The 13,406-nt window shown below is 41.8% G+C and overlaps 1 protein-coding gene across 1 annotated transcript in view; it reads left to right on the top strand.

Moving 5' to 3' along the window:
- Positions 1–13,406, top strand: part of tbx15 (T-box transcription factor 15) — a 104,003-nt gene that overhangs the window by 55,186 nt on the left and 35,411 nt on the right. Inside the window, exons 5-6 of the mRNA XM_033033448.1 lie at positions 8,232–8,399; positions 13,136–13,200. Coding sequence (XP_032889339.1) covers positions 8,232–8,399; positions 13,136–13,200 — 233 coding nt within the window. The remainder of the gene's footprint in view (positions 1–8,231; positions 8,400–13,135; positions 13,201–13,406) is intronic.

The following is a 13,406-nucleotide window of genomic DNA, read 5'->3' as shown; positions in this document are numbered from 1 at the left end:
AGTTGGGCCGAAGTATCTGTTTCCACACTGTAGCACTCTATGACTCTATGCCTCTATGTTTCGGCTCGGGGCCCTTCTTCAGACTCATGTCTGAGTTACTCCAGCACTTTGTGTCTTTGTTCGTAAGCCAGCATCTGCAGTTCCTTGTTTTGTTTCTTTAATTAAATAGTGCCCTGTTGAGACGAAGGTTCTAATATTGTGTGCAGATGTGGTCTCGCTACCTCTGAGGAATGATTTATTTGCAATGGGGGTGTACTGTGGATGTAAAAAGTATCTCCAAAAATCTCTCTCAAGCTTTCACACAAAGCACGGAGGGACAGTTGTGTCAGGATAAACCTGCCAGAGCTATGGATTTGCTGAAAGCATCCCTGCATAGATTGAATAGAAACAGGAAATGCCTGAAACGTTTAATAGGACAGATTATACCAGAGTTAATAGGAAAGGTTTAGAGGTATATATGAACCAAATACAGGCAGCATAGTGGCGCAGCGGTAGAGTTGCTGCCTTACAGCGCAAGAGACCCAGGTTCAACCCTGACTACGGGTGCTGTCTTTGTATGTATATCACTCTGACTCTATGAATCTATTATGGAGGATGCCACAGGATGTCCAAATAGTCAAGTCAACAGTGGAATGAGTTTCAGCGAAGCCAGGAATATCAGCAGGTGTCTAACCCCAAAATAAACACAACAGTAACTGTTCAGTGGATTATTTCTCCATCTTTTACCATTGAGTTGAAAATGTAATTGGGTGTTTGATTTTCACAGCTCTCGCCAGCTAATTCTGCAGATAATATTATTTTACTAATTTCTTTTCCAGCCATTTATTCTTTGTCACCTACGTATTTATCCAGGTCATTGCATTCAAACATAGATTGTAACTGATAATGTTTTAAGAGACTAATAAATTAATTTAAACCTGAATTCATACAAATCTGACATGACATTTGTTTTCTATATAGTTATTATTTGATACATTTTCCATTTAAAGATAGCCTATTAGCATAGTGGCACAGCGATAGAGTTATTGCCTTACAACGCCGGAGACCCAGGTTAGATCCTGACTTACGGATGCTGTCTGTAAGGAGTTTGTACGTTCTCCCTGTGACCGCGTGGGTTTCCTTCAGGTGCTCCGGTTTCCTCTCAATTGCCAAAGATATGCGGGTTTGTAGCACAACTGGACCTATGTAAGTTGCCTCTAGTGTGTTGTGAGTGGAGAGAACATGGGATAACATAGAACTAGTGTGAACGGGTGATCGATGGTCGGCATGGACTTGGTGGAGGAAGGGCCTGTTTCCATGCAATATCTCCAAACAAACCAAAACCAATTAAAATTTAAGCAACTATTAGTCATTTCTCACAACTTTATTATTAATTATAAATAATTGTTACAACTGTACAACTAATTGTACAATAAGAATTGTATGAATAACTGTACAAATAATAATTCAGTTGTTCGTTACTCATCTTTTTTTACAATTAATTGTACAATAAATGCTACAATTTAAGGGATAGTTTTGGTGAAGATTTAACACTCAATAGATGATAGATGAATTTGGTGATGAATTTGAACTTTGCTGAAACGGAATTGCTGCTTTTCTTTTCAAACTAAAAGCTATTTTTAAAACCAGAGCTGACAGCCAATGGTTAAACTGCTCTGAGCTTGGTGAAAGCAATGAGCGCTCGAAGGTCAAAAATACCACAGAGCAGATGTTATCCAAACCTTCCATTCCCAAAATGTGCCTGAGTTAAAACATCGAAGGAACACTCTGTCCCAGTTCTGCGATGTTTTCCACCCTCTGTACTTTCAAGCCTCGGGTTCCCGTTGATGCCATGGGTGCCAACTCAGTGGGCAGTTATAACCTGTGACTTTATTTCCATTGGGGATTGGAGTGAAATCAAACCTAATTCATCACGATGACCATTATGAAAATGCAATGCCACACCTTTCTGTCAGATGTTTTCCAAAACCAGCTTACTGAAGTTAAAGGATATTATCAGATCAAAGAGGAAAAATTTAATGGGAAACTGAGGAGCAACTTTTTCACACAGAGGGTGGTGGGTATATGGAACGAGCTGCCAGAGAAAATAGTTGAGCCAGGTACAATAACAATATTTAAACGACATTTAGACAGGTACATGCATAGGAGAGGATTGAAGGGATATGGGGCAAACCTGGGTAAATGGGGAAACAACGAACTGCTGATGCTGGTTAATAGACAAAACCAGTCTGAGGAAGGGTCTCGACCCGAAATGACCATTAACTATGTTCTGCAGAGATGTTTAGTTTAATTTAGTTTAGTTTAATTAATTTTAGTTTAGTTTAGTTTAGTTTATTGTTGTCACATGTGGTACAGTGAAAAGCTTTTTGTTACTTGCTATCCAGTCAGTAGAAAGACTATACATGATTACAATCGAGCCATCCACAGTGTACAGATACATGATACAGGGAAGGGATACTGAGTTGGATGATCAGCCATGATCATATTGAATGGCGGTGCAGGCTCGAAGGGCCGAATGGCCTACTCCTGCACCTATCTTCTATGTTTCTATGATAAAGGGAATACCGTTTTAATGCAACATGAAGTCCAGTAAAGTCCGATTAAAGATAGTCTGAGGGTCTCCAATGAGTAGATGGTAGGTCAGGACCACTCTATAGTTGGTGATAGGATGGTTCAGTTGCCTGATAATAGCCAGGAAGAAACTGTCCCTGAATCTGCAGGTGTGCGTTTTCACACTTCTGTACCTCTTGCCTGATGGGAGAGGGGAGAGGAGGGAGTGAGTTACGACAGCACTTTATGTCCTTTTGTGAGTAAATGGGAGCAGCGGAGATGGGGTGCCTTGGTCGGCAGGGATGTGTTAGGCCACAGGGCCTGTTTCCATGCTGTATGACTCTATCCCAACTTTCACCAGTGTCTAATTTGCCTGTGCTGAATGTAATCTCCAACTGCAGAATAAAATCTGCTGGAGGAACTCAGTGGATATTGCAGCAGCTGTGCAGGAAAGGGATAGTGAATATTTTCAATTGGGATCCAGGACTGAATCTGCAGGGTCTTGTATCAGTGAACTAATATGGTTGGTCATGGTGGCACAGAGGTAGAGTTGCTGACTTACAGCAAAAATGCAGCGCCAGAGACCTGGGTTCGATCCCAACTACGGGTGCTGTAGTTGGCTTGATAAAAATTTAATTTATATGTAACCACTAATTGGCTTGATAAAAATGTAAAATTGTCCAAGTTGGCAATATGCAGAGTAATGCCCTGCCGACTACAAAATTCAGAAGGTTCAGAAGGTTGAATGAGATAGACATAAGAAGCTGGAGTAACTCAGCATCCCTGGAGAAAAGGAATAGGTGACATTTTCTCCAGAGATGCTGTCTGACCCACTGAGTTACTCCAGCTTTTTGTGTCTATCTTCAGTTTAAACCAGCGTCTGCTGTTCCTTCCTACACGTGGTTGAATGAGATATGTTGTTCTACATTTCCACTCTACAGTGTAACCCAAAAGCGATGAATAAATAAATTGTTGCTGCCCAGTTCCGGTTTTATACCACTAATGTAATGAGGGGAATAGATTAGGTGAATACACATAGGTTTTTACCCCGGGTAGGGTAATCAAAAACCAGGGGACATAGGTTCAAGGTGAGAGGGGAAAGATTTAATAGGAACCTGAGAGGCAACTTTTTACACAAAGGGTGTGTGGTGTATGGAACGAGCTGCCAGAAGAGGAAGTTGGGGCAGTTTCTATGACAACATTTAAATGACACTTGGAAAAGTGCATAGATAGGAAAGATTTAGAGTGATATGGGACAAATGCAGGCAAATGGAATGAGCATAGATTGGGCATCTTGGTTGGCATGAACAAATTGGGCTGAGGGGCCTGTTTCTGTGATAGGCCCATGACTTTGATTCCAAGTAGTTACCACCCACAATTAAATTGATTACTATAATCTTATCTCTACAACACAAGGTTGGACAATTCCACTTAGATCACTGGGAGAAATGAAAAATACTGGAAATACTTGACAGGTCGGACAGCATTTGAGTGAGAGAATAAAATCAGTTCAGTGACATTTCAGCAGATGTGATGATATTAACTCTCAAGAAAGAGAATCCTGTCCTGCTGAGTATTTCCAGCATTTTTGTTTTTTGTTTTGGATTTCCGATACATGCATGACTTCGTTTTTTACACCGTGAAAATCAGAATCATTCATATTTGGGGGATTGGCTTGACTGGTTGCCAAGGCAATTTGGGTGGGGCTTGTTCTGTGCTTCCCAGGTGAGGCTATTTGATGATTGTGTTGCACAGAGCTTTGCCCATCAGGTAGGAGTTGCCTTTGTTCTGGAAGCTGGCATATCTTGATCTGCTCAAAGTAAATGTTGACCTAACTGTTTGGGGACTGGCAAAGGTTGGTTGCATTAAATAGGAATAATCTTTAGGTTATAAGGGAACTAGGAGATTGTGCCAATTTGAAAATATTGATTAGGTTTAGGTTTATTATTGTCACGTGTAACAAGGTACCGTAAAAAGCTTTGTGTAGGAAGGAGCCAAAGATAGACACAAAATGTTGGTGCAACTCAGCGGTTCAGGCAGCATCTCTGGAGATAAGGAATAGGTGATGTTTTATGTGCCTATCTACACAGTAGAAAGGTTTGTTTTGCATGTTATCCAAACATATCAGATAATGCTACACATGAATACAATCACCCCAAAGTATAAAGGAAGAGCCAAGACACAGATAGAGTGTGAACAATATATAGTCCCTTAGCATCTTAGCATAGCACTTCCAGAGAAAATGTCCAATGTCCAATGTCCGCTGGAGAAAATGGACTACATCCTAGCTGGTTACTTAATATTTATACCAGAATGGAATTGTACAAGATTCAAGATTGCTTGGAACAAATTCATTCTATTTTTTTTATAATCCTTGTTTATTTCTGTAATGGCGATTTAATTCAAATATGAAATTCATACGAAACAAAATGGTTGCAAACATTCATAGTTTGTGACTCACAATTCACAGTTACTCAAAACCAAAGCTTTCAATGTATAAACTGTAAAGATATGTTTAATTTTACTTTAGTTTAGTTTAGACTTAGGGCATGGAAACCGACCGAGCCCACCATCGATCACCCATTCACACTAGTTCTATGTTAACCTCATTTCTCATCCACTCCCTGCACACTAGGGGCAATTTACAGAGTGGCCAATTAACTTGCAAACCCGCACGTCTTTGGCATATGAGAGGAAACCGGAGCACCCGGGGGAAACCTACGCAGGTCATAGGGAGAATATGCAAACTCCACATAGACAGCACTCGTCTCAGAATCGAACCTGGCGCTGTGAAGCAGCAGAAAATATTAGTTTTAATTTTCTGCAGCAAAGCAGAAAATGCAACTTATCTTTTTATTTTCCTGAATTCTTATTCTCAGTAAACGAGGCGAATATACTGGGCTAACCGAAATTGACTAAGAACTAGTGAACTCATTTCACAGAGTTTAATTAAATCCATAGGGAAGGTATTTTGTTTTTCTTGCAGATAAAGGAAACTTTCTTTCTCTGTTTGATCTGGATTCCATCCCAGTTTCTGGAAGTGAGGAGGCAGTGTTAAAAAACATGGTACCATCACACCTTTCATCATTGAAACAGAATATGTTTTCATCTGCCATGGTTAGACCTGAAACCAAGTGTTAGTGTATACTGAGCCACCATGAACTCCATACAGACACTTGATTACTTACTATTGAGCTCTAGATCATTTGGATTCCCGAAATAGGACAATACGGTGCATTGTGCAGTGAATAGGGAATATCCTATTTGGGTGGGACAGTGGCACACTGGTGCAGCTGGTAGAGCTACTGCTTCACAGCTCCACAGACCCAGGTTCAATCCTGACCTCAGGTGCTTACAAGCCTAGTCTTTTCAATCTTTCCTGTCATATGGGGAAAGATTGAAAAGACTAGGCTTGTATTCACTGGAGTTTAGAAGGATGAGGGGGTATCTTATAGAAACATATAAAATTATAAAAGGACTGGACAAGCTAGATGCAGGAAAAAATTTCCCCGAGTCCAAAACCAAGGGCCACAGTCTTAGAATAAAGGGGAGGCCATTTAAGACTGAGGTGAGGAAAAACTTTTTCACCCAGAGAGTTGTGAATTTGTGGAATTCCCTGCCACAGAGGGCAGTGGAGGCCAAATCACTGGATGGATTTAAGAGAGAGTTAGATAGAGCTCTAGGGGCTAGTGGAATCAAGGGATATGGGGAGAAGGCAGGCACGGGTTATTGATTGGGGACGATCAGCCATGGTCGCAATGAATGGCGGTGCTGGCTCAAAGGGCAGAATGGCCTCCTCCTGCACCTATTTTCTATGTTTCTATGTGCTGTCTGTGTGGAGTTTGCACGTTCTCCTTGTGGGTTTTCTCCGGGTGCTCTGGTTTCCTCCCCCATCCTACGGGTTTGCAGGTTAATTGGCCCACTGTAAATAGTCCGCTAGCGTGTAGGGAGTTGATGAGAAAGTGGGATAACATAGAACTAGAGTGAATGGGTGATCGATGGTCAGCATGGACTCATTGGGCCAAAGGGCCTGTTTCCATGCTGTGTTTTTCAATTAATTAATTAATAATCTAATATATACATCAAATGATGCAGATAATTTATTCTCCTTGTTTTAATGTGCCTGCGATGGATTAAAAATCAAATTACAGAATATTCTAATATTCCCACAATATTTTAAGCCACAATATTTTAAAACACTTTCTCATCCAGTCCAAGGAGCAAACATTTGAGTTACTCCAGCATTTTGTGTCTACCTTCGATTTAAACCACTATCTGCACTTCCTTCCTATACAAAACATTTTTAGAATTATGGTCATCGTTTTAATTAGAAAACAACTATAGTCTGGGATACACGGGTTGAAGAGTTGACATCGGTCTGAAAAGGGCCCGACCCGGAGGCACCAAATTCATTTTCTCCACAGATGCTGCCGGACCCGCTGAGTTACTCCACCACTATGTGTTTTTTTTATTTGTAAACCAGCATCTGCCGTTCCTTGTGTCTCCATCGAACATTTGAAGGCTCATTCGGGGTCAGTAGCTTCACTGCTTAGCTCTGCTTTAACAAGCGAGCGGTGTAAAATCAGAGACACGGGCAACTACAGATGCTGGGATCTTAAGCAAAACACAAGGTGCTGGAGGAACTCAGCGGGTCAGGCAGCATCTGTGGAGGACGTGGATGGTTCTGAAGATGGATCTCCACCCGTAACGTTGCCTATCCATGTTCTCCACAGATGCTGCCTGACCCGCTGTGTTACTCCAGCACTCTGTGAAACGACACCTATCCATGTTCTCCACAGATGCTGCCTGACCCGCTGAGTTACTCCAGCACTCTGTGTCCCGCTCAATAGACTTCCCTGTTGAGCGCCTGCGAAATCCGCCAACAAAATTGACTTTTATCTTCCCACATAACAATCTGTGCATATTTTAGTAGATGGTCGACGGCTGCAGTGGCAGACTGGGGACATATTTACTAATTTAACCCGTTTCTCGCCAGACTGCGAGTGCTATTTATTTTAAGCAATAAAGGGAATTAAGGTACATATATATGCAGAGCTACTCCACCACTTTGATTTCTCCACAAGGTTACAGCAGTCTGTCCCTACATATTTATTTTACTGGGTCATTTAACTCATTTAGTAGATTATTTGAAAATAAAATTAACGCCTTAAAACGCAATGTTCGCGTTTTTATCCCAAAGTCTGGAAATGGCACAAGTTTGAAGCAAATGCAAGTCCAACACTTTGTGAAGGGAAAGATAGGATAGACACTCAGAACCTTTTTTTTCCACCAGAAAAATCTAGTGGGCAAGGGTTTAGGGCGAGCGGGGGAAATTTAAAGGCGATGTGCCGGGCAAATATATTTTTACACAGAGGCTGGTGAGTGCATGGATGTGCCAGGGGTGGTGGTGGAGGCAGATACCATAGTGGTGTTTAAGATACTTTTAGACAGGGACATGGATATGGAGGGAATGGAGGGATATGGTTACATGCGGGCTGATTACGATGGTCTTGGCATCATGTTCGGCACAGACATTGTGGGCCGAAGGGCCTGTTTGTTGTGCTGTACTTAATCGGTGCTGATTCTGTTTACGGTGCAATTCAAAACACGTTTTGCCTGTATATTTAACGACATAAAATATGAATCCTTATTCTCAATCTGTCCTGGTCTTTTTTTAACAGATAATTCTTCATTCCATGCACAAGTATCAGCCCCGGGTGCATGTGATCCGAAAGGATTTCAGCAGCGAACTGTGTCCGACCAAAGCGGTGCCTGGGGGAGAGGGGGTGAAGACATTCACCTTCCCGGAGACAGTCTTCACCACGGTGACAGCCTATCAAAACCAGCAGGTAGGTCTTGACACACACACACACAGCGGAGAATTCAATGCATGTTTGGCTGGAATATTAATGCAAAAACATGTTTATAAGTCTAGGATCAGAATTAGACCATTCGGCCCATCGAATTCTTTATTGTATTCACCTCTCCTCGGCTTTGTGTGCTCTGCAGAAAGGAACAGGTTTTTTTCCCGACTTGCTGATCATAGAAAGACCCCGAGCTGTATATCTAGGCTGAGTTATTCCCCCTTCTCCCGCCCGGAAGGAGGTACTGAAACTTGACGCGCACCACCAGACTCAGGAACGGATTTCTGAACTGTCCTTCAATAAGCTAGGGTACTGTCCGATTCACCTCTACCCCATTGCGGCCGTTGGCCTTTGTCTGTGGTACTGCTGCGCTACAATGCTGAGAACTATATCCTGTACTCTGTATCTTCTCCTCTATTGTACTTGAGTTGCACATCAAAACCAAACAATCATCTATTATACATTTTCCTTCAACTTCACCCCCTTTGATGTCTTGTTTTCACATCTTACACTTCCTCATCTCTGTGTCGCCCTCTCCCCTGACTCTCAGTCTGAAGAAGGGTCTCGACCTGAAAAGTCCCCCATTCCTTCTGGCCAGAGATGCTGCCTGTCTCGCTGAGTTACTCCAGCATGTTGTGTCTACTCATTTATTTACCTCGGTACACGTGACAATAATGAACCTAAACCTAGATATACCAGCGGTACTGATTGTAAACCCTGCTCCCACCCGAAAGGGAGACCTCTACCACGGTTTAAAATCTATTTATACATAAAGTCAATAAAGGTCCTCTGCATAACATTCTTTCAAATGGGAATCACGGGGAAACAAAAGGGATTTCGTGATAATATCAAAAACAGGTCAAGGGGAATTAATTTACTCGCTTAGAAAAGTAAATCTCCATAGTGCCTATTGGAAAAGATTCACACTTAAGCTTATAATGGCTGGAGGGAGGTGGATATGTTTCCGAAACAGTCCCGGAACTCTTGCCCGCTAAATATTTGGTACAGAAACAAAGAACTGCAGATGCTGGTTCGAGGATACAATGGAGTAACTCAGCGGTCAGGCAGCATCTGTGGAGAACATGGATAGGTGACGTTTCAGAGAGTGCTGGAGTAACTCAGCGGGTCAGGCAGCATCTCTGGAGAACATGGATAGGTGACGTTTCAGAGAGTGCTGGAGTAACTCAGCGGGTCAGGCAGCATCTGTGGAGAACATGGATAGGTGACGTTTCACAGAGTGCTGGAGTAACTCAGCGGGTCAGGCAGCATCTCTGGAGAACATGGATAGTGATGTTTCGGGTCGCGACCCTTCTTCACACTGATTGGGAAAGGTGGGGAGTGGGGGGTGGGGGGAGCTGGAAGGGAGGTGGAGGCAGTGAAAGACACAATGAACTGCACATAATGAACTGCTGGTTTAAGAGGTTTTTGGATAGGCACATGGATATGAATGGAAGGATGTGGATAGCAGAGGAGATCCGTTTAATTTGGCATCATATTCGGCATGGACACTGTGGGCCGAAAGGCCTATTCCTGTGCCATACTGTTCTATGGCCAGTGGATTGTTCACCTACAGTTTAATTTTAAGAATACATAGATCATGTTGCACATTTTTTCAATAGCTTTAACGGTACAAGCGTCGCTTTGTTTAACTGGCCGGTGGTTCTTGATCGTGAGTGAAACGCTGATGCCGTGAGCGGTTCAAACACAAATGATTGTGTAATTAGCAGGGCTCTGTCAGTGAAAGTCTTGTCTGAGAGATCTGATAAACTAGGCCTACGGAATGTTATAAATGTGGCTGGGAAATATTGTCTCGTAATCTACAAAATATTGAGTCAGTCTTTACTGAAACTGCTGGCGTTGTAGACAAAATGAATGAGTGAGACAACTATAGGTGTTGTTTTTAAATGTTGTGTACTAAACGATCTCAATGAAAATACTTCTGAATAACTCCACTCAAGTATTTAGTTTCGAGATGCAGTATGGAAACGGGCTCTTCGGCCCACCGATTCCACGCCGACCACCCGTTCACGCTAGTTCTATATTATCCTACTTTCACATTCACTCCCGACACACAAAGGAGAATTTACAGAGGCCAATTAAACTACAAACCCGCACATCTTTGGGATGTGGGAGGAAACCGGAGCAAACTCCAGACAGCAAACTCCAGACAGACAGCACCCGAGGTCATGATCGAACCCGTTTCTCTGGCGCTATTGTCAGCGGATCGAACTCTGCGCCTTTATTTAGATAGACGCGTGCCATCCATGGGACAATTTTGCTCGCAGTTATGCAGAGCGAGCTGGTACATTCAGAGAGTTCTATTTTCCTCTCCTTTTGGATATTGTCTGGACAACTTGAATGGGATGTTTCAATCCTTGCAATCGCCTTGTTCTCCTGCATAAAGCGGCATCGCAAACGTTTACACCGTGCACGACTGTCTTAAAGCACAACGCGTGCAATCCTTTCAACCCTCAGGCAAACACAACACAAGCGATTAGAACGAGCCCCGCTACTAAAATCCCACCAGTCCCCGGAACAGCAACCTCAAATCGGCTCTAATTATTTACTTCAGATCGCCTTTATGTTTTTCTGTACGGACTCGAGATGAGATTATTTCTAATGAGTATGAAAATAAGTCTAGCAACTCGACTAGTTTGTTGTAAAGGGTCAGGAACTCTTCGTGCTCCATTTAGGAATGATGAACGCTGCAGTTTGTGTTTTGTTTTAACAAACGAGTTCTGTGAATTCAAACATTAAATGTTGCCTATTTCTTGGGGAAATCGTTTGTGACAAATTTAAACCGTATTTTTAATTCTCAACCAAAAACTCAAATTGCGATATTTTGGAATGATCTAACATTTTTTTCAATAATAGCTCCTAAATGCTTTAATTCATAGAAACGGTGCATGTTTAACTTATATTTATATTCAAACTCCAGTTTCTAAATGCAGGACATATCCTCCAAAATGAACCAGTTGAAACATTTTGGAATGATCTGACAATTTCCCCATTAAAACGTTTTTAATTATTTTATCGAGAGAAGTGCTGCCTTTTAAAAATAAAAACATATTCCTGTTCAAACTATAGTTTCTAATTGCAGGATTATATGCTCCAAAAACAAACAACAATACATTGAAACATTTTGGAATGATCTGACTTTTCCCCCCATAAACTGCCTAAATTATTAATCCAGAGTAATGCTGCAGATTTTTACATGTTTCTGTTTAAACACTAGTTTTATCTTTCACCAAAAGGAATCAAAAATGGTGCTTGTTCCGTTGACTTCCTCCAACACTCCAATCTGCAGTTCCTGTGTCTCTATTTGTGCTTGAGTTTGGCTTGTTTGTGTTTTATCTGATTTGGCGCAAACAAAAAAGCTTTTCACTGACACCTAAACATTTCTATTTTAAACAATAATTCTTAATAAATAACCACGAGGCCTTGTAAAAAAATGGCGAGGCCGTGTTTACTGAATCCATTAACGAGGCTGATTAAGTTAAAGTTGATGCAATCGGTTTTTTTGTAACACCTTACTCTGGTTATCTGAACCTAGCTCGGTTTGTAATTAAAGTTGAGAATGGTGCGCGATTTAACAATGCCCGGAGCTTTGGATAAACCGTTATATGTTTTGGAGGCAGTTTTTTAATTCTCTAAAAGGTTTAAACATTCCTTCTCTCCAGAGATGCTGCCTGACCGCTGAATTACTCCAGTATTTTGTGTCTACCTTAAACATTTACATATGTTGATTCGGTGTCCGCGAGATCAAAGAGGGGGGATCTGCGTGATATTGAAACCAAATTTGACACCGCACTTCAATTATAGTCAGGAGCAGGTGTGAGTTGGTTCCTTCGGGCAGATTTTACATCGCTGGACTGTGCACCAGATTTAGGAGAGCACATTGTCATTTTGTGAACGCCGCCCAAATTCCTTTCCCCAGCAGTGCGCGCACGGCAGAGTGAGCTCGGTGCTCTGTGTTGGCATTTATGCCATTTGAGGATTGGACTGTCTGCATTAACCTTCAGGCGAGTCTGAAAAAGTCGTCCGTCCATTCCCTCCACAGATGCTGCCTGACCTGCTGAGTTCCGCCAGCACGTTGTGCTTTATTCTGTAACTGTGAGCGTTGGGTAGAGTGGGGCAGGAAGGTTTGGGAAACTTTTTGTAACGATAAAATAAAAATCTCCGTAATGATCAATCTCAAAATTAAAAGCCCTTTATTAAATTAAAATCAAAATTGTGAATATTCTTAAAGGGCATTTTTTAAGACCATGTCCTTTACAAAATGCAATTAACCAGCTAACCGCAGAAAAAAATCTTTACTTGGAATTATGTGAAAGCGGAACAAATTATTTTAGCTATTCAACGATATTTATATAAAATTGGTTCTTAGAAATAAGGCAACATTTCAACCGCTGTTAACTTCTGGAAGAAACTTCTCTTTATTTATTTTAAGGATTTGATGTGCTTCCGGATTATACATTATGCTGTTTTAGATTAATAATATTTGGTAATTTTGTTTCCATTATTTATTATAATTGAACCGATTTATGATTTAGGTTTTTCCCCCATTTTTGAGGGGGGTTAAATGTCCAATCAAGATACAGGGAAATGCAGCTTCCCTTCCTCCACAATAATCACGGCGTCCCCTCCTCTCCGCCCTCACCCTGCTTCAGTTACATCTTTCCCATCTCACCGCTGTTTGATCCTCTCCATTTATTCTCCAGATTACAAGGCTGAAAATCGATAGGAATCCGTTCGCGAAAGGGTTCCGGGACTCGGGCAGAAACAGGTAAGGAGCTCAAATAACCCCGCTATACTTTAAAATGTATAATTCAGGGCGAGATACTTTTGCCCCTTGCATTGCAAACTGATGTGTATGTAGCCAGCGGACACACGCGTAAGAAAGGCTCGCAGACGCCTGCTAACTTTTGTGTCGAATTGTATTGAAATAAACGAGTATGCAATTTATTCGTTGGGCCCAGAAACTCTGCCCAC

This window comes from Amblyraja radiata, chromosome 14, assembly GCF_010909765.2.
Source record: "Amblyraja radiata isolate CabotCenter1 chromosome 14, sAmbRad1.1.pri, whole genome shotgun sequence".
NCBI lineage: Eukaryota > Metazoa > Chordata > Chondrichthyes > Rajiformes > Rajidae > Amblyraja > Amblyraja radiata.
This window is presented reverse-complemented; position numbering and strand designations above follow the sequence as displayed.